The following is a 25,188-nucleotide window of genomic DNA, read 5'->3' on the forward strand; positions in this document are numbered from 1 at the left end:
ATGCCCAGAACACTCTGGGCATCTCATGCCTCCAATGTTGCCAACCAGTAGATGCTACCAGACCCCACTGTCAGGGGAGCTGACTCAGGGCCATAGGACAGATACCCACAGTCAGATCCCCTGGATTCTAAGGGATGATCCAGCCAAGATCAGATTTGGAAGTGGTCTGAGGTCACTGACGGTTCCTCTTTTTTCCCTCTGAGTACCCCTCCCCCCAAATAAAAGTCTAGTCATCTCCTGCAGCCTCCTGGATGCCCAAGGACCCTCTGTGGGGAGGCCCTGCCAGGCTAGCTTTTTCTTCAGCGAATGCCCCATCAGTGAATGCTCTTGGACATCAGCGCCAGCTGTGACCCTCCTGGTTGTGCCCTCTGAGCTGCCATTTCATCTCAGAAGTGGATTTGTGCCGAGTGAAGGTGGCTACCAAGGCGGCCCCTGTGATTGTAACAACAATCAGGAAAGTGGACTCCTTCATTCTTTGCATCTTTCTTCAGTTGTGGGGCTGTGGGGCTGTCATCTGCCAGAGCCTCTGTGCACCCTCTGTGGCTTCATCAAGTGTATACATAGATTGTTCTCATGGCTTTCTGATGCCATCATAACCCTAACCCGCTCACTCGGCCCCAAACCTCAACACCCCCACCCCGCCTTACCACAAAGAAAACCAGTTAAACCGAACCAACTGCCAGTGGCCACATGTCCCAGTTGCTGTAGCATAGTGCCCCCCCCCCGACCCTCCCCGGAGATCACTGGGAGATCCTGGCTGTGGCTTCTATTTAGGCTGGCTGGGCCCCTCTTTCCCACGTCCCATTCCTAAGGGTTGCTTTTGTTTTTCAGAGCATTTGATGCTGTTCTGTGTGGTGATCTTTTGAAGCTGGGGGCCTTTCAAAGCATTTGACAATTCAGCCAGCTCTTAGGCAGGGCCTGCTCTGTGTCAGATACAAAGGGAAGAGTCCCTGCTCCCCATGTGGGTAGGGGGCAGGGAGCCCAGTCTGCAGACCGGTCAACCAGTGCAAGAATTTTGCAAAATACATACAGAGATGACACACGCGCATTTGACCTGGGACTGTTCATGCTGCTGAATCCATTGGAGGCACTGACGGAAATCACAGGCATCTGAGGAATGCGGAACGAACCACCTTTGCAGTGGGGTCGGAGGTGGAGTGAGAGATGGAGGAGGGATCCTGGGCCAGGGCCCACAGCATTGGCTTTACTCCCAGTGCAATGTATCACAACACAACCTTCCTCAGGCTTTGAATTGGCCTTGCCTAGGTCCTGTGTTCTGTGCTTGTATGCAAGGTCAAACCAATGTGTCTTCTGCCTGGAAGATCTCACAGTGAGGTGGATAGAATGGATAGACCTGAATTCACATTCTGCCTTAGACACTTGGCCCTGGGCAAGTCAGTGTCTCAGACTCAGCTTGAAAAACTGAATGACTTCTTTTCTATATTTTCACCCTTCCTCACTCCCTTCCTTCCTTCCCTCCTTCCTTCTTCCCTTCCTTCCTTCTTTCCTCTCTTCCATAAAATGGGATGATAATGAGAACACCTACCTCGCACGGGTGTTCTGAGGATCTCATAATTAGTTATAAAGCTGTTAGCAAACCTCAACGTCTTATAGCCCTTTATAGCTATTGCAGATGTTAGTACCTGTTGTGCCACCTGGCTGATAACCATAAATATACGGTTAGCCTCCTTCCTCTCCCTCTTTCCTCTTCTTTGTGGAGTTGGGAGGCTGTGGGGAAAGGGGGGAGAATATTGCATTTAATATGAGACTCTTGATGTATTGGTTGGTTTCTCTGACCTTGCTTTCTCCCTCTTTTAAAAAATTCTTTGTTATAAGAGAGGAAGTGGGGGAGTGGGTTGTGCCCACAACTCCTCTTTGTCAAAGATGCCTGAAAGGGTGGAGCTGATAACACCCTCTTGGTCTGGTTGGATTAATGACTTTAGCTGTAGATGCTGGTGATTATTGTGTGACGACTTCTCTGCTGGATTCAGTGTTTGAGCCTCATTTACTGGAAAAGCCCCTAATTCTAGCTTTGAAAAAAGTGCCGTATGTAAGTGAAAGTTAATAAAAGAGAAAAAAAAAGACCCTGGTCAAATGAGGAAGCAACTGGTTGTTTTCTCTTGGGAGTGGGGTGGGGGGTTAGGATAGGAGAAAGAAGGAAAGAGAACCTTTAACGAAGGTATGTGAACTGCATTTCTCTCTACTAGTGCTTATCCATCTACTTGACAGAAACTTTTTCCAATTGGAATAAGGTGACATATACGTATTGTAGCCTAATCTGGGATTCCTCATTGCTGGGTGGCCTTGTGAACTTGAACTGGAAACACTTCTGGGAGACTGAGCTGTTTACACGGATCTTGTACAGAAATGAGGAACAGGGTGGGGGTGGGGGGTGGCTGGCACCAGCCTCAGCAGCTCTTTGGACCTTTGCCAGGATATTGCGGCAGAGCCTGTGGCCGAGGGCCGTAGTTATAAGGGGTGGACTCCTCCACCTGCCCTGCCCTCTTCCTCAAGCTGAAGTTATGGTCTGCTTGTGCTGTTAAAATAGACTTTGTAACTAAGCAATCAGCTGACAGAAGACTCAGAATCAGTCTCCGAGCACCGGATTCCTGGGAAGGTAACAAAGTTAAGTTTCTTTCTTTTTTATTTTATTATTCTTTACAAGAGGAGGCAGTGTGGAGTAGTGGGTAGAGAGCAGGCTTTGGAGTCAGGAAGACCTGGGTTTGAGCCCTGCATCTGACATCCCGGCAGTGTGACCTTGGACAAGGTCCTTGCCCTCTCAGTGCCTGGGGCAGCTCTCTTATCCCCTAAGAGGCTGATCTGCTTTGGCCAGAGGAGTTTCTTCACCCTGGAGTTCTCTTGGGCTTGGGCGCTATTGGGGTCCTTCTCTATCCCTTGAGCTAGGACAGCTTCTGACTTATCCAAGGATGCTTTACTCACTGAGGTCAACTCCAGGTTATGTCTCCATATACCAATACGGTGCCTTGCACACAGTAGGCACTTCTTTATTGATTGATTGATTATGGCATCTGAGGCCTCTTCTGGCAAAATGGAAACATATACACTCTGTATGTTTGTGTCTTTTTAATGATCTAGGATGGAGCTGTCTCGTTCAGCTAAATGACTCTGAAACCTGTGGTTTTTATCTTATGTCACAGAAGAGGGGAAGGGGGGAAAGAAGCAAGCATTAATTAAGCACTGGCCATGTGCCAAACACTCTGCTAAGCATTTTACAAATATTCTCCCATTTGATCCTCATGAAAGCCTTGTAAGGTAAATACTCTTCTTATCCCCATTTTACAGCCAAGGAAACTGAGGTAAACAGGTTATGGAAGGCAAGGCTGAAATTTAGTGAAAATTAGAATTTTTTTTTATTATGGATGCCCCTATTTCAAATTTGTTGAATGTCAATCTGAACGTAACCTATGAATGTCATGTGATTTTCTTTTTTAAAGCACATTCTGAGATGACGGTAGGTCACAAAGGGGGTAGAAAGAGAAGGCTGAGGGGAAGCTGAAATAAATGGGTTCTCCTGGAGAGAGGATCAGAAAAGCAGAGGCTCGAACAAAATCATTGAAGTAGGTCACTTGTCGGAAAAAGGTCACAGAGGGTGTGCACGCTCAGTGAGTCAAGGAAGCTCATGAGATCTGATGCTGTGTTTGGAAAGTCACGGTGCTCAGTCCCAGGGAGGCGAGAGTCCTTTGGCAACCTGCCCTGGTCAGATCGCAGCTGGAGCGTGGGTTCAATTCAGGGCACCGCTTTTCGGAAAAACATTGAGTTTGATCAGACATTGATGCAGGGAACCGAAAGATGTTTATCCCCCAGAAGAAATGTGGGCTAGAGATCAGCCTTGCTCAGCCTGAGGGCAGAACTGTTTGCAGCCTTTGTAAATTCCCAAAAAGGCTGACTGAAAGTTGAAAAACTTGCTGACACTTTTTCAAAAGTGGGATGGGCTGTCCAGGCAGGGCAGTGGGTTCCCTCCTCCTGGAGGTCCTCAAAAGGGTGCTCCTTTCCATTCTGATGTTAAGTGATTTCCTGATTCTGTCTATGAAAAATCAGGATGTCCCCTCCCTCTCTGGACACTTGCCTTTGAGCTCAGGCACCTCTGCTAAATGAGACTCCTTTACCAGGAGTCTGGCCCAGACGGAGGAGCATTGATTCGTTATCCCAGGGTGACTTCAAGGGAAAGCTTATAAAGAAAAGTTATTCGCGCCGCAGAGAGTTTCAGACGTCTGGTAACGCTTTGGAGAGCTATGGGTCCGCTCTGAGCGTGATAAAGCACCAGAGGCAGACAGCTGCGAGTGGAGGGGAAGGCTTGATGCTTCCTCTCCAGAAAGGGATGTGGCAATGCCTCACTTTCCCTAGAGCAGTAGACTGGAGTTGCCAAGCTCCACCTTTCGATAGGTGGGGTATCAAAATTGGACTCTCGCGATCTCTTCAATGCTAGACTTGGGGAGCACCTGGATTCAAATTCTGCTTCACCGCGTTCAACCTGTGTGTCCTTGACTTTATCTCCCCGGGCCTCAGTTATCTCGTCTGTAAAATGGGCAGATGAGACTAAATGATCACTCATGTCTCTTCTGGCTCTGAGTATGCTGTGACTATAGACTTGAGTCCCACTTCATAGCAACTAATTAACAAGATTCCTTGATTTTTAATACTATATCATTAATTATATATATATGTGTGTGTATATATATACATATATATGTATGAAAGAGTGAATACCTGTGATTTCATTGGCATGGGGAATTCCTAGTTGAGGAAAACTTTTCTACCAATTCTGGGGCTGCACCTTCCCTGAAGTGCATAGTCTTTTTAAAATTGGGTTTTTTTTTGTCTTTTTGGTGAGGCAGTCAGGGTTAAGTGACTTGCCCAGGGTCACACAGCTAGTAGGTGTTGAAGTGCATAGTCTTAAGGAGGTGCCTGGAGCCAGTATGCGTCCAAGGAAGGACTTGAACCCGGGTTTTCCTGGCTCTAAGGCCAGCTCTCTAACTATTGTGCCATATTGTCTTTCATGTCTATATTGACTTATTAGTATACATGTTTGTTCAACAAATAGCTTTGAGCTCCTTGAGGGCAGGGTCTCTTGTTTTTCTCTTTATCTAATAACAGCTAGTATTTATACAGTGTTTTAGGTTCTGTGAATATTTACAAATATGATCTCATTTGATTCTCATAACAACCCTGTGAGGTAGGTGCTATTATTATTCCCATTTTACAGTTGGAGAAACTGAGGCAGGCAAATGTTAAGAATCTTACAGTATGCACAGTTCTTGGCACATAGTAGATGGTTAATAAATGTTTTTTGAGTCCAAGTGAACTTAATCCACCAATAGTAATTATCACGTGACTACAAGTAGAAAGAACACTAAAAAAGAAACTGAACTCTTGAGTAATTCTAATAACCAGTATCAGTCCTGAAAAGAGGCACAAATTTGCCTAGTTTCTCCAAATTCCTCCTCTTCATTATTTTCAGTTCCAAATTTTCTTCTTCCTTCCACCCCTCCCTACTCACTAGAAGGCAAAAAACTCTTCATCATTTGTAATCATACAATAAGGGTCTATTACATTCATATGTCGTTGTTCCACAGTTTAATATTTGAGTGCTTCCGGAGTCTTCTGTAATGTGCTAGGTGAAGACTACTTAACACTGTACTGAGATCTCTTTGAAATGAGGGCTCACGTGACTAATACACTGGGGTCAGCAATTGCATAACTATGGGACCATCGAGTTTTAGATGTGAGAAAATATCCCATTGCACATAATCTTCCTCCCCCACTCCTTTACAGAAGTAGGAATCCAGGGATCTCACCCTCCTCTTCATCCTCTGATGGCATAGCATTTGCTGTGGTTTTAGCATCCTGTAGCCAGGAAAGCCTTTCCTTGCATTCCCCAGGTCTCCACAAGCAAACTCTGGTAGTAGCCTGCTCCTGCTGGACCAATCCATCTCAGTCCAGCGAGCATTTATTATGGACTGCCACATGCAGGGCAAGAAATGGCCTTTCATGGTGCCTGGAGAGTGAACTTAGAGTCTGGGTTGAGTCTGGCTTCTGATACCTAGCAGCTGAGTGACTCTGGGCCTCCTGTGTAACCGAGTTCAGGGTCTCAGTTCACTACAGCTATAAATTACAGATTATACGCATTGATAGAGAGAGTTTCTTCTCTGAGAGTTCCCTGGACCAGTGAAAACATGAGTTTAGTCCAGTGAAAATGTGCAAGGTATTGTGCTTGTTTCTGGGCACTCAAAGTCAAGTAAAGTCAACTGGCATTTGTTAAGCTCCTACTGTCTGAAGTAAGTTATGGTCAACTAGCATTTATTGAACACTTATCACGTACCAGAAAATCAGCTAATCAATTAGCATTTATTAAGAGCCTACTGTGTGCCAAGTACTGTGCTAAATGCTGGAAATACAAAGAAAGGCAAAAAACCCAAGCCCTGCTCTCCAGTCTAATGGAGAAGACAACATGCAGAAAATAAGATATAGATAGGAAAAATTCAAGGTAATCTCAGAGCGAAGGCAATAAGGTTAAAGAGGACTGCAAAAGGCTTCTCTTGGAAGGAAGGAAATTAGTTGAGACTTGAAGGAAGTCAGGAAGTGGCGTTAAGGTGTAAAAAGACTGGAAAGGTAGGGAGGAGCCAGATTATGAAAGGTTTTGAGTGCTAGATGATTTTGTATTAGATCCTGGTGGTGATAGGGAACCAGTTGAGTTTATTGATTGGGGAGTAACACGGTGGGACCTGTACTTTGGGGAAATTGATTTGGTGGCTGACTGGAGGATGGTTTGGAGCAGGGAGAGACTTGAGGTAGGCAGCCCCACCTGCAGCCTATGCTAAAAGTCCAGGTGTGAGGTGATGAGAGCCTGCCCCAGGGTGGGGGAAGGTGAAAAAAGGGAGATGTTACAAAGGTAGAAAGTAGAGGATTTGGCAACTGATTAGATGAGAGAGGGGGAGAATCCAAGGTCAAAATGGGGAAAAAAGAGCTTCTGTCCTCAAGGAGTTTACATTTTACTGGGCAGTCCTGAACCTCTGCTGGAGGAAATCCAGGCCTGATTTTCTTTCCCCACCCCCGCTTCCCCTTCCCCACCCCTGCCCTCTGTTTTCCTCCCTGGCATGTTTGTGCCGTTCTGATTTGGACTTTGGTCCATTGATAGCATGCCAAGATTAAGAGGCATTGGAAAGGGATGTTCTTTAACTAGACATGTTTCTTGACTCCCTGTCCCAGTTGCTGCAACTGCCCCTGGAGGCCTGGTGGTCCTGGCCGTCCTCTGGGGCTTAAACCTTAGAAATAGGAGCCCTGAACGTTAGAGAGCAAGGAGGGCTCTTGGACCCCCAGCTCCCGACTTGTGATCTGGGGCTTGGGGTGAGAAAGAGGCCGCCATCTTAATATCTCACACATACATTTCATCATTTAAAAATGCAAATGGAGCATAGGTCATAGATTCAGAACTGGAAGGGCCCTCAGGGGCCATTTCATCCAACCTCACCTTTTTACAGATGAGGAAGCTGAAGCCTGTGCAGAGAGGTGATTTGTCCCAACGTAATATAGTGACAGAGCCCAGATTCCAACCCGGGTCTTCTACGTAGGAATCCAGGGCGCTTTCTACTTGGCAATACTGCCTTTATTTATTAATCTATTTATTCACCTATTCATTTATTCATCCCTTTATTTATTTATTCAAATAGTATTTTATTTTCCCAATTACACATATCCCATTGTCTTAATAGTAGGCTTTTATCGTTATGCATTTTCTCAATCCACAGTCACAAATCAATCAACAAGCTTTATTCCATGCCTCATGTGATATACAAATACAAAAGTGAAACCATCTCTTTAGTCATTTTCAGTTGTGTCTGACTCTTTGTGCTCCCTTTCGGGTTTTCTTGGCAGATACTGGAATGGTTTGCCATTTACTTCTCCATCTTATTTTTACAGATGAGAAAGTTGAGGCAAACAGGTTAAGTGACTTGCCCAGGGTCACAGAACTAGTATGTATCTGAAGTTGGATTTGGACTCAGGTCTTCCTGACTCCAGGTTCAGCACTTTATGCACTGTGCCACCTAGCTGCCCAAGACAATCTCTGCCTTTTAGCAGAGTATGTTGAAAAGGGGTCTTTAGACTTGACCTTATCATTCGACTGAAACTACTTTCTTCAAAATTATCAACAATCTCTTAATTGCCCAATCCAGTGGTCTTTTCTCCATTCTTCTGGACCTCTCTGCAAATGTCCTGCAAAGAAATCCCCACCTGCCTTAGACTCTAAGGCTCCGGCAGGCAGGGGCATAGCTCTGTTACTAGGGAGAGAGTGCCTTGCCATGCACAAAGAGGGGCTTTTGCTAGGATGAGACCTGATGGGTCTTCCCACATTCTAGGACATTAGGGAAGTCTTGGAAGCAGCTCTGCGAATTTGGCATAAGGGAAGCAGGCCCTTGAGCAGCCTCCTCCAGCCTGGCCAGAGTGACCTCTAACTGGGCTTGATAAGCATGTGGTCACAGAGATGCCAGATAACCCAGCAGCTTCCCCTGGGCCTCTGATTTCATGTCTTTGGTGCATCTAGACATATTCAGCTATAAGTGTTTTTGTTTCTCTGGCCTTGGGAGTAAAGTCTGAACCGTGCTTTCGGAGTGTGTGTGTGTGTGTGTGTGTGTGTGTGTGTGTGTGTGTGTGTGTGTGTGTTTGTAAGGCTTACACCTTAAGACTAAAATGTACCAGGGCCACAGATTTGTAATCATAACAACTACAACAATAACTAACATGTATATGTATGAAACACTTTATATACGTGATCTTATTTGATTTGTACAACAACCTGGGGAATTAGGTACTATTATTATTTATTATTATTATTATTGCCATTTTACAGATGAGGAAACTGAGGCTAGGAGAGATGAAGGGATGTATCTAGGGTCATATAGCCAGTGAGTGTCCAAGGCAGGATTGGAACTCAGGGCTTCCAAGCTCAAGGGGACTTGGCATCATGTGGTCTACACAAATGAAGATGAGACTCAGAGGTTGAGTTGTCCAAAGTCATCCACGTAGCAAGTGATGAAGGAGGAATTTGAACCTAGCCTGGCAATAAGCACGAATTAAGAGGCATCGTACTAAGCCCTGATGATACACAGAAAGGCAAAAGACAGTGTCTGCCCTCCTAGAGCTTATGGTCTAATCCTAAAAACACCCAAACCACTCTGCACGTGTAAGCTATCGCCAAGAGAGATGGTGGGTTAGTTCCCACCGAGGGAGGGGCTGGCAAAGTCTTCCTGCAGAAGGCGGGATTCTGGCCAGACTTGAAGTTGGTCCGAAGCAGGCCTCAGGCTTTAAACCTGTTGTCCCTCCAGGACACGGGGTTGCGAGAGCCAAGGCCTAGTGGAGTGATGTTTATGTGTGTGGGAAAGGTTAGTTTTTTCCCTGCTTCTCCTGCTGATTCCTGGGAGACCTTGAACAGCCCAGCTTATGCCCAAGGGCTTTGCATCATCTTCAGAACACAAAAGGACTTGTGGGAGGAATCCTCAGGCAGGCCCTTACCTCACTTCTGCCCTTCCCAGGCCCTGGGCAGTTGGGAACAAGGGGGCAGGGGCCGGGGCTGCCCCTCGGGTGGGAAAGAGCCCAAGCTTTGGCTCTGATGCCCACTGGCTTTTTAACCTTGAGCCTAGACAGCTAGGAGGCCTCCATGGTGGGGACTCCTGGAAGGATGCTGCTCCCAGAGCCTCGGGATCTGAGTTCAAATCCCAGCTCTCCTACTTATTAGCTGTGTGACTGTGAGTGGTCCCATTGTCCCTGTGTAAAGTGAAGGGCTTGGACCAGATAGCCTGTGGCGGGGCCCTTGCTAGATCTGGGATCCCACGGTCTCCACTGGGTCTCTTTTCCTCCACTGTGAATTGGGGGACTTTACAAACAACTAACTACCTACAAACAATATCTAAAGTAGAGTAAGAGCCATCTTTCCCCTGGAGAAGAGAGCGAGAGGGGCAGCGCATCACAGGGGACGGCGTAGCCAGGCTAAATGAAGAGCTCAAAAATCACAGAATGCAGCTTTCTATAGCCGGGCTTGGCTGCACGCTGCCTGGTGGCCCTGTGCAAGTGCCTTCTTTGACACTGTTGTCTTAGGGGCATGTAGGTAGTTCAGTGGGTAGAGCACCGGCCCTGAGGTCAGAAGGACCTGAGTTCAAATCCAGCCAAACACTCGACACTTACTAGCTGTGTGACCCTGGGCAAATCACTTAACCCCAACTGCCCCCACCCCCAAATAAATAAAAAAATAGAATAAACACTTGTCTTCATCTATAAAGTGAGGGGGCTGCCTCGGGGATCTCTAAACTCCATTGCAGTTTGTAACCTGAGGGCCTGTGATTGAATCTAGCCCCATCACGTGCTGGATCAGGAGGCCATCTCGTCCTCATCTGGGTGACATAGTTCACAGAGCACTGGCCCTCTTTCAGGATGACCCGAGTTCAAATTCCGCCTTAGACACTTACTAGCTGTGTGACTCCTCACAAGACATTTAACTTTTCTGAACCTCATTTTCCTCATCTGTGAAATGGGGATAATAACAGCACCTACCACCCAGGTAAAGTGCTTTGCAAAGGGTCATATAAGTGCTAGCTATTGTTATGATTGCCAATAATAGTGATGATTTAGAACAGGACATCTAATCCAACCTCTCATTTCACAGTTATGGAAACTGAGGTTCAGGGAGAGGCCAAGGGGCTTCTCTGAGGGCACAAAGGTGGTAAATAGCGGCGTGGGCCACTTAGTCTGGGGCTCCTTCTAGACACCAGAGAGTTGTTTTCGTGGTAGAATTGCTCAGGGTGGAAGGAATCAGGGAGACCAGACTGTTTCATCTCTCAGGGCCTTCCTGGGTTTCCTCCTCTGAAATGAGGGCTCGGGTATCCCTTTGGGGTGCCTTCCCCCCTAAGGCTAAGATTCTGTAATCCATTGAGTCAGGAGATAAAACCGCAGAGAGATTGACTTGTGAACCTTTGTTCAGTCGGAGAAGCACCACTGGTTTCCTAAAGGTCATCCTTCACACACGCATGTGCGTGGTTTCTGCGGCCAGAGAGACAAATTCCTCAGGTTGGGTCTTGACTGTGATGGGAGACTTCAAAATACCCGTCAGTGACTTTCAAGTTTGGTGGTGAAATCTTCTGTATTTCCTTTCAAAATTCTCAGCAGAAGTCTGACCAGCTTCGTCCAAGGCCAATCCAGAGGCTAGCTCTGGACCGAATTCCAGATTTCTTTGGCAGAGTGCAGGAGGCAGGGAATGTGGCTCTTGAGCCTTTGTTGTGTGACCTAGACTAGCCTTCTTCCCTCATGGAGGGGCCGTGCGTCTTTCCAGCTCTCACGGTCTGTGGGTCTGTGCGTCTGAATGACCCCGAAAGAAGGAGAGAATCAGTTGCAATTTCTGGGTTCCCTGGCCAGAGAAAAGGGCCTGAAACCAGTCTGTATGTTTGCAGGCCAAGTCTACACAGCCCTTGCTAGGCAACAGAGGTGATAGACATTTCTAAAGGGCTAGACTGGGAACCAGGAAGACCTGGGTTCAAATCCTACCTCTGGTACTCAGAGCTGTGTGACCCTGGGCAAATCTCCTGGCCTCTTAACCTGCTGGGATGGTTGTCAGTCCTTCTTTGTCCTCATCCCTGGTGTCCCAACTGTTGCTTGGATGTGAAGCCTGATAGCCAATGGGAAGAGCCGCTGGAAAGGAGGGGAGGCAACCTGCACCTGTCTATAGCCTCTCCCTTCTTCCCAACCTATGATTTCTGCATTTGTTTCATCTTGTATCCTTGACAACTAGCTGTGCACTGAGTAGGTGCTTAATAAATAAGGAGTGGAATGTTGAGCAGGAATCCTAGATTTAGAGCCTACTCCCTCTTACAGATGAAGAAACAGACCTAGGGAAGATAAATGACTTGGCCAAGGATACACAGTGGTAAGTGGCAGGGGCTGGATTTGAACCCAGAACCTCTGACTCTAGATTCAGAATCAAGTTAATCTCAACCCACAGGATTGCTTCATTTCAAATGAGATAATTTACCCAAAGTGCTTTGCAACTCCAGACTTAAAGTGCTTTGTCAACGTTTGTTATTATTATTGTTTTGGCCAGTGTGATAAAAGCTGCCCTCCATCAATCCCTCTTCTCCTCTTCCCCCAACATAAAAAGATAGGATGGGCATGCTGTTTTCTAAAAATCATTTTATTTTTGTTTTCAGTTCCAAATTCTCTCCCTCCCTCCACCCTTCCCCCAGTCATCTCAAAGGCAGGATGGGTATGTTCTAACAGCAAGCTGAATTTCCTGCTCTTGGTTACTAAGGCAACATCAGCTGCTTTGAGCCTGCGAGTTCCTTTATGTGAAATCATAATTTTCTGTGCTTCGTTTATTCATTCTTGTCAAGCTCCTACTGTGTGCTGAACACTGGTGGGCTGATTCCCAGACTTCCCGATTTTATACAAATCTGTTAACGGCATTTTTTTTTTACTCACAGAAGTCAACAACCAGAGAGCCTTGGGATGTCACAAAACATTTCGGGCTCTGGTTCCCCACGCATCCCAGTGTCCCAGAGAGTCGGGTTAACAATAGTCCCAGTGGCTCCCATGTATCCCTTAGGTTTGTGAAGGATTTTCCCTTTTGGTTTTAGGCTCTTCAGAGATGGGTTGATGCTGTGAAATTGGACAGACTGCTGATCCCAGGGCTAAGGGTGGAGAATTACGTATTAGAGGAAGAAATCACCTAGGTGTGTGTGGATGCTACACCTTGATTGGGGGTGGCGGTAGTGGAGGGGGTGGGGAGCTCCCTCTCTGACTCGTCTCGGTAGCTGGCTTTATTTCTGGAGCGTTTGTTAATTGAGGAAGCATGGCATAGGGGCCTGTAGCAGTAATGCTCCTTGTTCCTAGGCTGGCTGCCCTTGAATGTAGGACGTTACCTTTGTGATGCTGGGTGGGCAAGCCACCCATGTCATCTCCCCCAGCCTCAGTTTCCTCACCTGTAAAATGAGAAGGCCCCAGGTTGGTTCCGGGGCTAGCCTGGGATCAGTTTGCTCCCCTCTCAGGAGCCCGTCATCCTTTGACGTCCTCCCCCGAACCTGCTATTCCACCTGGATTCCTCTCCAGGTAGGCGCATTACCCAATAAGGTGTTGGTTTCCAAAACTCTGCACCTGTTCTGCGGCCCGGGAAACCTACACACAATGTTTGTTTTTTTCTGTTAAAATAACAAATAACAAAGCAATAAGGAAGTTATACCTGTTTGAAAAGCCCTGCTTATCCCAGCCTTGCATGCCATGTGAGCAGAGGCCTCTCCCCTTCCAGGGACCCTGCTCTCTCCTGTCTGAAGACAGCCCCACCCAGTCCTCATCTCAGGACGGTGAGATTGATTTCTGTCTCTAGTCCTTCTCCAGACACCAGAGTGAGGCTTTGGCAAGCCAAGCCCCAAGCAGAGGCGGGTGAAGCTCGTGGCCTGGATTCGAATCTTCCTCTTCCTTCCCTGGCTCCACCCGTCATGGGTGACCCTGGGTGCCCTGGGCTCTGGCCCTCCTGAGCTGCAATTACAATGCTCATGGCCTCTTGTTACTGTTCCCAGATAATTCTTCCTGGTCATTGGCCAGCTGTGGGATGGGCCAGACCTGGGCACAAGGCTGAAGCGGGCATCCAGGCCGGGCCACTGGGGAAGCTTGGGTTGGAAAAGGCTCTAGGGTCTAGAAAGGAGAACATCCAGATTGGCAAGTGGGGATTCTGGCTAATTCCCAGGGCTGCGGTCCAGGAGGAACAAAGCAGGATGTGAGGGGCCAGGTGCGACATGCTCATGGAACCTCTGGATATACAGTCAGGGATCTGGACTGGAATCTCAACTTTGCTTTGTGCCAGCTGGCTGTGATCTTCAGAAAGCCCCTTCAAGTGCCCGGGCCTTCCTTTCCTCATCTGTCAAATGAGAAAGTTGGACTAGGTGACCTCTAAGGTCCTGTCCAGTCTGTGAGCCAAGGATCCATGAGATGTTGGTCAAGTCACTAAACTGTTTTGTGCCTCAGTTTCCTCATCTGTCAAATGAAAGAGCTTGAAGGAGCTGGTCTCTGAGGCTTCTTAAAATCCTAAATCTAGGGGCAGCTAGGTGGCGCAGTGGATAGAGCACCGGCCCTGAAGTCAGGAGGACCTGAGTTCAAATCCAGCCTCAGACCAAACACTTGACACTTACTAGCTGTGTGACCCTGGGCAAGTCACTTAACCCCAATTGCCTAAAAGCAAAAAAAAAAAATCCTAAATCTAGCTTCCTGTGATGCTACCTCGCCCCCACCCCAGGAAATGGGATCCCAAGAAGAGACATTCTTCTTTAGACTGAAGGCCTAGGAGGGGGACTTGGTTACCAGGCAGAAAGTGCTCAGTTAATCACCTGAGATGGAATAAAAGGCTAGAGCCTGGTGGGAAGAACTGAAGGACTAATGCATTAAATTGTTATTTAGTCTTCTCCTCCCATGCTTCCTCCCCCAGCCCTCCCATGGATCGGGGTCTGCATTGCTGGGCCTTCCTGGAGGGCACGTCTCTGGCTAATTGTACTGGCGGTTACCAGTCTGGTGGGGGCAGCTCCCAGAGAGCAGGGACTGATTCCCGTGTGTGCTTGTATCTCCAGCCCAGCACACAGTAGGAGCTTTAGTTATGGTGCTTTATGTAGCTACCAGCTGATGACATCAATGGACAGTGGGTAAACTCCCCGACCAGCTTAGTCCAGTATTGTCCTATTGAAGCATAAATAGGGAATTGAGGTTTGGAGATTATCTGTGAAAATCACCAAGTTAGAGAGAGACCAAGGCCTGGGGCCCCTCCAGGGTTAAAAACAAGCCTGAGGCCTGAAGAGATCCTTATTGTCCAGGAGCGGAAAAGAGATGATGATGATGATGATGATGATGATGAAGAAGATGAAGAAATGCAAAGCTGGGTTCAGCACTGTGCCTAGCACATAGTAGGGCTGTATGAATAATGGTGATGGTGATGATGAAGATGAAGAAATGCAAAGCTGGGGTTTAGCACTGTGCCTGGCACATAGTAGGGCTGTATGAATAATGGTGATGGTGATGATGAAGATGAAGAAATGCAAAGCTGGGGTTTAGCACTGTGCCTGGCACATAGTAGGGCTGTATGAATAATGGTGATGGTGATGATGAAGATGAAGAAATGCAAAGCTGGGGTTCAGCACTGTGCCTGGCACATAGTAGGGCTGTATGAAATGCAAAGCTGGGTTCAGCACTGTGCCTGGCACATAATAAGCTCTTGTTGATTGATTAAGAGCTTAATATGATCCAAGCCCACGCTAAAAGCTAGAGCTGTAGTTACAAAAGCCAGAGCATCCCTGCCCTCAGACAGCTTATGTTTCCTTCAGGAGTTTTGGCCTGGGATGTCCTGGGAATGGGGACCCTCCAGCCCTGGATTGGCAGAAGCCTCACTTCTCTGGATTGCTCTAGCCTGGGCTTGAGGTGGCCTCAGCAGCAGACCAGAGCGTGGGCCAAGGTGGGTGGCCCAAAGGCTGCCAGGCTTGGAACCCCTGGAGGGGAGAGGAGCGGAGGCGGGGGTTGGGAGGCATCAGGTCTGCCTAGGATTAAAGAGGACAAACATGCGTAAAGGGGCCTTGCAAACCGTGCCATGCTACGTAGTGGGTTACGTGAGTCTGCGTGTCCTGGTTCAGGGGCAGAATTCCCAGACTGCTTGCCTGAGGCCCCCTGGGCCGAGTCCCTGAGCTCTCAGGGGCAGAAGAGAAGTGACCAAGGTCCCTGGCCAGACAGGACACAACTCAGGGGGCTTAGAATGAGGAAGTGAAATCAGGTTCGCTGGGAGTGGGAGTACAGTGCAAGTGAAGTTAGGAACGGAAGTGGGAGACTTTCACTCCTCTGAAACGTACTTCTTTAGCATGACAACGTGTCCTGCAGAAAGAATTCTGAACTGGGAATCCAGATCGCCAGCCTAGCTGGACTGCCCCTTATCAACAGGAATCCCCTTGCTGACACAAGTCATGTGACCCCTTGGTCACTTTTTTCCCTCTCTGAGCCTCAGTGCCTTAATCTGTAAAATGGGAACGACATTATCACACCTTCTCCTGGTGCTTGTCAGAAAAGCGTTTTCTAGCCGTGAAGGCCCTTTAGAAATGTGAGTAATTGGTGTGATGGGGCCGGCAGGGATTGCACGATGTCTGCTCACTGCTGCAGTTTCTATGTGTACAAGTGTTTAAGTGTGAGTGAATGTGCTCGAGGGAGGCTGGTCTCTGAGCATCCCACTTCATTCATCCCCACCCAGAGCACAAATGTGACTGAAAGGGCCTCGGTGTCTGCCCATTCACTGCCTCTGGATAAAGTACAAACTCTTCCCTGCTGGGCATGGGAAGTCCCTCACCCTGTGACTCCCCTCAACCTTTCCAGGCTTCTGGCATGGTCCTTTCTTCATACAATTAGATTGAATGAGTTAAGCCGGGAGAAGCATTGTTAGACCGTGAGCCCCTTGAGGGCGAGCCCTGCCTTGGGCCTTCTCTGTGTTTAGCTGTAATTCCTTTGGCTCAAAATATCCGTCATAGTTCGGTTGTTCCTTGGCCATGACTTATCTACCCCTTAGAGGACAGTAATCTCCCGGAGGGCAGGCTTGTCTTTGTGCTTTACAATTTGGTGCTAGGCTTAGCTTGGGACCGTATATGTGGTAGGTTTGTATTCAGTGGTGAAGGCGATGCCTGGTGTCCAGAAAGCTGGATGGACTGCGGGTCATTATTCTATCTGGGTGAAGGCAAATGGTGCCCGTGGGGCCTCAGCCCACCGTGGTTCCCAAGGATCGATCACGTCTTCTTCTGTTTTTCAGATTCCCATTGATTGGGCAAAGTTCTGAAGATGTTTCCAGAGGAGAAGAAAACAGTAAGTCACTTCTATCATGAAATAGTCCACAGGGAGACCTTTTGTGAGGCTACACAGGCTGTCCTCACCTAGGAGGCAGGTGGTGCATGGGGAAGAGGGCCAGGGTTGGTGTCCAAGGTCTGGGTTCTAATCCTGCTGCGGGGCCATATTCCCTATGTGCCCAGAGGCATCACCGAAGCTTTGGGGCCTCAGGTTGCCTCCTCTGTTTGATGAGGGCATTGGATTGGATGACCGTGGTCCTCTGTTCAGATTGTCACGGAGCCACTAGAGGTATCACAAGCCAGGCGGAGATTCGCCTTCCCTGGGGGTGGAGCTCACCTTCACTCTTGGCCGAAAGCCCTCCAGGGCAAAAATAACAGGGACCTTGGTCCTGGGCTGTCCCAGGTGGTCACCTCCTTTACTGCTGCAGTTTGAAGGGATTTTATTTGAGAATCTATGGACACCTGAGGAGTTAGGCTACCTATCCCTCACCAAAAAAAAAAAAAAGCAACCCCCCCCAGCAACCCTGTGGGGAGAGTGCTTTTAGTATCCCCATTTTACAGATGAGGAAGTTGAGGCCAAGGTGAAGCCACATCCCTGGGGTAATACAACTAGTAGATTTCTGAGGCAGGACTTGGAGTCTGGAAGGCCCAAGTTAAAATCCAGAACTCCATCTGTGATGCCTCCCAAAGGCCCCTCCCTCACCTAGGGGGCTCTGGGTAACCAAGCAGTTCTGGCCTCCCTAAATGTAGCTCCTCGTCGCTCCTTCCCCATCAAAACCGCCAGGCGCCCCCTGGTTCCTGGTTTCAAATCCTCTTTATGCGTCTACTTTTCCAAATTAAATCTTTCCTTCTTCACACCAAGTTGCATGTGTGGGTGAAGTCCCCCGGAGAGCAGCTGCAGTGGGGAGTCACGTCGCCGTTAGTGAAGTTTTCTAACAGCCCAAAATAGGAGGGAGATTCTTCCTGCTCACCCTGCCCATGCCTCTTTCTCAGCCCAGAGGGAGACCTGAATGGAGGTCCCGTGTGTTTGTGCCAGCTGGAGATCGGACTGCAGGCTGGGCTCGGTTTGGCCTAAAGCACTTCTGTTTTCTCCCAATCTCCTCCATTCAGACTGAGTGGAGCCCATCCCTCTTTCTGGTCTCCCAGTGCCCTGGGAGCGAGATCACCAGGCCATCCACTGGGCAGAGCCAGGCTGGGAATTTGGCCCCTTCCATTCCTCTTTGGAGGGTGGAGGCAGGGGACCCACTGCAGCTTGCCTTGGTAAAACAGCTTTATTGTCTTAATAAATCTAGGGAGAGGAGTGAAAGGATGGGCCAGAGGCGCTCCCCCCCCCCCACCGGAGCATTGGTTCCCCTCCCCCCAGAACGGTGTGGGGGCTGATGGAGCCTCCCATTAATGTGCCTTGGCTGAGGGCCTCAGCCAGATGAGAATGCATTCAGCCTCATCCAGGCGTGAAGCTTTAATTTACAATTAAAATATTATGGGCACATACTTTAATAAAGATGATTCATGGGGCCAGACTGAATCCCCACTCCCAGTGATGGAGAAGCAGCGGAGCATCTGACTGGGGTGGGGGTGGGGGTGAGGCAGATATCTGAGCGACAGATGAGCTCTGAGGGGCCTTTTGTTCAGAAGGCGGGTTCTCATCTGGGATCTGGGGTCCAAAAGGACCGGCTTGGCTCAGGAGCCTGGGGGCTGCTACGAGAGTTGCTTCATTTGGGGTGGGACTCAGTTGATTCTGCAGGACAATTGCCTTTGTTTAGTTACTTTTTCCCTAGGGCTTTAGTTATTATTGTTATTATTATTACCTGTGATTTCCTAGGCAAGGAGCCTCCTTCTACTATGATGCTGATGATAGCTAATATTTCTTTTCTTTTCTTTTTCTTTTTTTTTTTTTGCTTAGGCAGTTGGGGTTAAGTGACTTGCCCAGGGTCACACAGCTAGTAAGTGTCAGGTGTTTGGTCTGAGGCTGGATTTGAACTCAGGTCCTCCTGCGCCACCTAGCTGCCCCGATAGCTAACATTTCTAAAGCACCTACTATGCAGCAGGCAGTGTGCTAAGAGTTTTATGATTATTATCTCATTTGATTCTCACAATAACCCTGAGAGGTAGGTGTTACTATTATCCCCATTTTATAGATGGGGAAACTGAGGCAGGCAGAGGCTAAATCTCTTGCCCAAGGTCACACGGCTAGGAAGTGTCTGAGGCTGGATTTGAGTCAGGGTTTCTTGACCTTAGGCCACTGGGCCACCTGGCTGCCCCAGACAGTGCTGACCTACAAAGACTGTGATAACATCCTGAGGAGGTATGGGTGGGAGAGACAAGTGAAGAAGCTGGCTTTGCCTTAAATATGATGAACTCATCAGTAATCAATGCCTGAGTGTCACCATTAATACCTTAGTTACTTTGGGGATAAAGTGGTTTCTGCATTGGGATAAAGCAAGGTATGCATCTACGTACTCACCATCATTAACACTTTAGTCTAAATTTAGCTAGATCCTTTCCGTGTGAATCTGAGTGCAAGCCCAGTTTGGGGGGGAGACAGACAGGCTAAGGCAGGAAGGAAGAGGCATAGAATCTGGAGAAACACGGAGGTTCTGGATGCCTCAGGAAGAAAGAGTAAGTAGTAGACAAGACTTGGTGAAATCTGCTGTCCCCTGGGCTATTTCTGACTTTTAAGCATCTTAATATTTTAGTCCTGATTGGACTGACAATCTAGAGTTTGGCCAGAAGAGGGGGCATGAGGAGTATCTGAAGGGCCATCATGAGGAAGCAGATGAGCTGTGTTCTGTTGAACCCCAGAAGGCAGAGCTGAGAGCAGTGGGTGGAAATTACAGAATGCAGCGTTTGGCCCAATTTAATCGAAAACTTTTTAATATGTTGGGTTTTCCAATTAACTAGGACAGGTAGTGAGTTCCTCATCCCTGGAGGGCTTCAAGCAAAGAGGAGGTTGTAGAGGAGGTGGGGCGGGGCTCTTGTTCAGGTCTGGGTTGGCCTCAGTGGCCTCTGAGATTGTGTAATTCTGTGCTAACATGAAGCAAATGTAAGGTCCTGTTAGGTGGTGCTTCCTGGGAGGCAGGCAGCCAGCCTGGAACCTCTGAGTAAGGAGACCGCGTAGGAGCTTTCCTAGACATGAGGTTTCCTTTCCTTCCATCTGATGCCTCGTGATGCTGAGGTTTCTAAAAGGCCACAAGCAGGGTTCTTCCGTTCTCTTCTTTATTCCTACAGTTCCTGCCCTTTCCCCCCTCCTCACCCTCAAATCATTTTTCCCACTTGAGAATTTGTTTCTTTAGCAGATAAACTTAACCTAGGTGGGAAAATAAAGCCAGCCCAAACCCAACATTTCACAAAAAGTAGCGGGCTTGGAAGAACGTCAGGATCATTGAGAGGGTTATTTTGGTTTGCAGAATTTTTGAAATCAGGAGCTTAATGAGGGTCAACAACCCCCCCCCCCCCCAGGGCTCAGTGGGTGCCTGGTCTCATTGTCCTGCCCATTACCGCCATCCCCTGGCTGCCCTCTCCAGTCCAGGCTTGCTGATGTCACATTTGGTCATTGTAATTTCACAGCATCAATTTCAGTTTTGGAGGTGGGTGGTTCTTTCCATTTACATTGTAGTAGCTAACTTGTCTATTTCCTCCCCCTGCTTCAGTTCACGTAAGTCTTCTTATGCTTCTCAGTAATCCTCATGTCTTATAACACAGTCACATTCCGTAGAGCTTGGTTAACCGTTCCCTAGTTAATGGGCATCTGCTTTCTTTCCTGTTAGACTATCCCTGGCCTGCCATGAATGTTAGAGGGTCCAGCCCAAGTGCCAGGAGCCTTCCTGCTGTTCTGCAGATATGGCAGCTACAGGCAGAACACATGGCGTGACAGTCAGTGCTCCCTCTCTCCCTCCCTCTCCCCTTTTTCTCCCTACGAGGTCGGTCTATCTTCTTTTTCCTCCTCATTCATTCCTTCAATGGCATCCTTTTCACCTCTTTGAATTCATTGGTTCGTTTATTCAGTAAATATTTATTAAGTTCCTACTATAAGCCAGGCACTTTGCTAAGTTCTGGGGATACAAAAAGAGGCAAAAGGCAGTCCCTACCTTCAAGAAGCTTCCCTGACTATAATGCATTTCAGGGTGCCCATCATGCCCTTCTCCATTGTTTTTTGTTTTGTTTTGTTTTTTGCGGGGTGAATCTCAACTTCAATTCTTTGGGATTCCATTTCTCCTGGTCATGGCCATAAAATAGCTCTGGAAGGAGATTGGTATGTAAAAAGATGCATCTGCGTTCCAGGGAGAAACTTGGGGTCATTAAAAGAAGGTGGCAGCTTCCCCAAGCAATCCAGCTGGACCTCCTCTCCCCCTGCCCTTCACCCCAGGACCTAGATCCTCCATCCATCTGCTGCCTGTGTCCGATCAAATCGATCAGGAAGCATTTGTTAAGCGCGTGCCAGGTGCTGGGTATTCAGAAACCACAATGAAACACAGCTTGTTGGTGGGGACAACCTGCACACATTATAGGTGTTTCCCCAAGTATGGTTTGTGGAAAGCCCCTAGTCGCTGGAGTGGGTCATGCAGAGCCTCTTCGAGAACAGCTTGCTTTGTTTTATTTGTCTGCACATCGCCCCAATAGATGGTAAGCTCCTTGAGGGCAGGGACTGTCTTTTGACTCTTTTGTTTTCCCCAGCTCAGCACAGTGCCTGACACACAGTAGGTGCTTAATAATGTTTATTGATTCATTATTCTTTTTTGTTTGTTTGTTTTGCTTTTTAGAGAGGCAATCAGGGTTAAGTGACTTGCCCAGGGCCACACAGCTACTAAGTGTTAAGTCTGAGCCTAGATTTGAACTCAGGTCCTCCTGACTCCAAGGCTGGAGCTCTATCCACTGTGCCACCTTCAGTATCCATTTGAGCTGAGCCTAGAAGGGGTTCTAAAAGGCTGAGGTGGGAAGAGAGAGCACCCACTGTGGAAATCACATATGCCAGAAGCATTTCATTCCATTAGACAGCCATTTCTTCTGCCCTTTTTTTGTGAACTTTCTTCTTAATAACTATTTCTAAGCACCTTTAAAATGAATCTTAATTATATAAGAAAAGTCATTAAACTCTTCATACTTTTTTGCCCCATAGATTTCCCTAATGAATGTATTCCCCAAGGAGGAAAATGACAGAAAGAAAGGTTCCATCTGTACTGAAATATTCATCATGGTGCACTCCGTGGTTTCAGAAAAAACAAAACCCAAGCTGCAAACACAGTTGGTGCTTAAGAACTTGGGTGTGGCTGAGCCTGTGCCTAGCGAAGTGCCTTCACAGGGGTGGGCGGTGGGGGTGAAGTGCGGGAGCCCCAAAATGAACGAGGGAGAGAATCTGGCTGGAAAATACCAGGTGGATGGAATGAGTACAAATATCTCCTGCAGAATAAAAGGAGCACTTAGTAGGTGTTTGGCTTGATGGATGTGATAGAGGAGCCCAATGGAGCCTTAGAAAGTGCACCAGATTTGAAGGGAGAGGACCTGGGTTTGAATCCTTGCTTTGCTGCTTCCTACCTGTGTGACCTTGGCAAGGCACAACCTCGACAGGACTCGGTTTCTTCATCTGCAAAATGGAGGGATTGGCCAAGATGCACTCTGAGGTCCTCCTTCTATCTCTAGCACTGGCAGGTAGTAAGTGTTTAATTAATGTTTGCTAATTAGTGCTTGTTGATTGACAATTCTATGGAAATTGTAAGAAAGGATGAGGAGCAGGCATAGAGAGCGGGCCTCAGGATCAGGAAGACCTGGGTTCAAGTCATACACTGACTGTTAGTCATAGAGTCAACAAACATTTATTAATTTACTATTGTTTTTAATAATAAAATTATTATTGAAATTTATTAAGTGCTTCCTGGATGCCAGGCTGTGTGGCCCTTTAGGGACGCAGGAAGCTTTCCAAGATTCTTAAATTTTAGAGCAGGTACAGCTCTGCATTTGTAAAGGGGAATTTCTTCACCTGGAGTTCTCTACACTAAAGAAATCTCAGGCCCAGACGAAAAAAGGGAGGAAGATGAATCCAGAGAACCATGGGAAAACTTGCTTCAAGTGATGAAGAATGAGGAAAGTAGAGCTGGGGAAATAATGACTACATTGACCGCCATGGGGTGAACGGCTCTGTGACAGGACTCTGCTGAATCGAGTAACTGACCTTGGTCCTGGAAATGTGGTAAGGAGGGGAGCATGCTTGTCCCTGTGTAGCTCTCGGTGGGGGTCTGGGGAAACGGAATGCAGCATACACGAGGTGACCCAGACGCTGTATTCCTTGGCTTCAATTCAATGTTTTCTTTTATTAGAGGGGAGGATTCAGTAGGGGGAGGCAGGTGGAGAAACGTACAGAGGCGCAACATCAGAGATTGACAGTGGGGCATTTAAAAACAGTGAGTCTTGCTTAGTTACCGCTTTTTGTCAGCCTGGCATTTTCTGGGCTTCCTTGGGTTGGTAGCTTAGGGCTTCAGTTGCACAGCCTTCACCACTTCCCCCATTTCCCGTGTGACTCTGAATCTATCCCCTTCCCTAAATTCAACTGGTCCACGGGAACTACAGAATTTCTTTCAGTGGGTGATTTAGGACACCTGTTGGGTAGGCCCAAGGCATCTCCTAGTTGTTCCTGTGGAAAAACCCCAGGCTTGCTATAGAGCTAGATTCTGTTTTGGAGGCAGAATTCGATTTTGGGGTGAAAGAAACAGGCCCTAAATGAGGGATGCTCATTAGAGATAGCCTTATCATGGCGGGGGGGGATGGAATAGATTAAAAATACAGAATAAAAGGGGGAGGAGGCAGTGAGGATGAAACAAAATGACTTTTTGCCTCTCTGGTCAAAAAAGTGAATCTTGTCTAGACCCTTGTCATGTCTAGGAAATCGAGTCTCCCATCTCTTTAACTCTCTAGCTCTAACCCATCATAGCCCTTTGCCCATCCTTAGGACAAAGTCTTTTTTTTCCAACAATAGTAATAATGATAGCTGGCACTTATATAGCATTTTAAGATTTGCAGAGTGCTTTATATATGTTAATGCTTAGATAGTTATTACCCCCATTTTACAGATGAGGAAACTGAGGGTGAGCTTAAGTGATTTGTATAGGGTCACACAGAAAGTAAATATTTGAGGTGAGATTTGAACTCATTGTCTTTCTGATTCGAAATCCAGCACTCTAACCACTGTCCACACACACACACACACACACACACAGAGAGAGAGAGAGAGAGAGAGAGAGAGAGAGAGAGAGAGAGAGCGAGAGAGCGAGCAAGAGCCTGGGTATGGTACTAGTGTGGGCTCTGCCCCAGGAGGCTGATATGGGGAGGGCTCTCTCTCCATGGGAAGTGACTCATGTCCTGCTCCTATGCTGATCAGCAGTGCAGGCAGGGGGGGCCTCACTCCTAAGGTCTTATCCATTAGGGTCTTGTCACCCTGGTACCATTGATTCAGGCTTGAGCTCCCCCCCCCCCACAATAGCCTCCCAGGCCCATGAGCTGGGTTCCCCAAGGACTGGCTGTCTCTTCTCCTAGAGTATCAGCATCTGGGTCAGCCTGTGCTCTGTGGCACCAGCTCCCTCCTGAATTGGCCCCAAGCACTGGAATTCCTAGTTCTAGGTCCACAAAAAGCCTATGTTTTATTGCAAAGTGACAGGTTGGACCCACTGACGTGATTCTATAAGAAGAACCAGATAAGAGGCCATGCTATGGTAGGAGAAGCCTGCAGCGTGGGGCAGAGACTTGGGTTTGAATTCTGGCTTGGCTGCTTGCTCCCTGTCTGGCTTCGAGCAAGCTCCCTTGATCTCATTGGGCTTGCCTCAGTTTCCCCATTTATAAAATGAGGCAGTGGGATAAGATGATCTCATTTGATGGCTTTGTGGACATTGAACGACTATTTGTCTGTCCTGGTCAGGTAGAGTTGGGCTCCTTGCTGTAAATCCTACAATCTGCCCGGATCGAGTAAAATCCTCCAGTACTGTATAAAGTCCTCAAGGGCAGGGACAGTTTCATTTGGGTCCCCAGAGCTCCGCAGTGTCAGCCACCTAGTAGGTGCCTAATAAATGTTTGCTAATTGTTGAGAGACTCCAGACAAACTCTTCTTCTTGACTATTGCCATCTGTGTGCCTTTGTCCAGACTGCCCCCATGCGTGGGGTGGGCTTCCTGGAACCCTCCTCAGCCTCGTTCCCTTCAGGGCTCATCCCAAGATCTGTCTCCCTGATACTCCAGTGATTGGTGCCCCTCCTCCCCCAACTACTTTGTATCTCTTTATATGCAGGGTCTTGGTGAAGTTAAGCTGTGCTAGCTTAAAATGGTTGTATTTATGTACCTCTCGGTCAGCTACTG

General features: G+C 47.8%; 1 protein-coding gene across 11 annotated transcripts in view; it reads left to right on the top strand.

The window, feature by feature from the left end:
- SNX10 (sorting nexin 10) overlaps positions 1 to 25,188 on the top strand; it is a 63,101-nt gene that overhangs the window by 13,762 nt on the left and 24,151 nt on the right. For 4 of the 11 annotated variants that reach the window (XM_020993398.2, XM_020993397.2, XM_078150996.1 and 1 more), the window contains one exon: positions 16,820 to 16,872. In XM_020993398.2, coding sequence (XP_020849057.1) covers positions 16,849 to 16,872 — 24 coding nt within the window. In that variant the 5' untranslated portion in view covers positions 16,820 to 16,848. Of the gene's footprint in view, positions 1 to 2,482; positions 2,618 to 16,818; positions 16,873 to 21,976; positions 22,500 to 22,831; positions 23,038 to 25,188 lie in introns of those variants that run through there. The other 7 variants (XM_020993394.2, XM_020993399.2, XM_078150989.1 and 4 more) reach the window with 5 other exon arrangements.

The sequence above is a fragment of the Phascolarctos cinereus genome, unplaced genomic scaffold (assembly GCF_003287225.1).
Source record: "Phascolarctos cinereus isolate Bilbo 61053 unplaced genomic scaffold, phaCin_HiC Scaffold_1;HRSCAF=81, whole genome shotgun sequence".
Taxonomy (NCBI): domain Eukaryota; kingdom Metazoa; phylum Chordata; class Mammalia; order Diprotodontia; family Phascolarctidae; genus Phascolarctos; species Phascolarctos cinereus.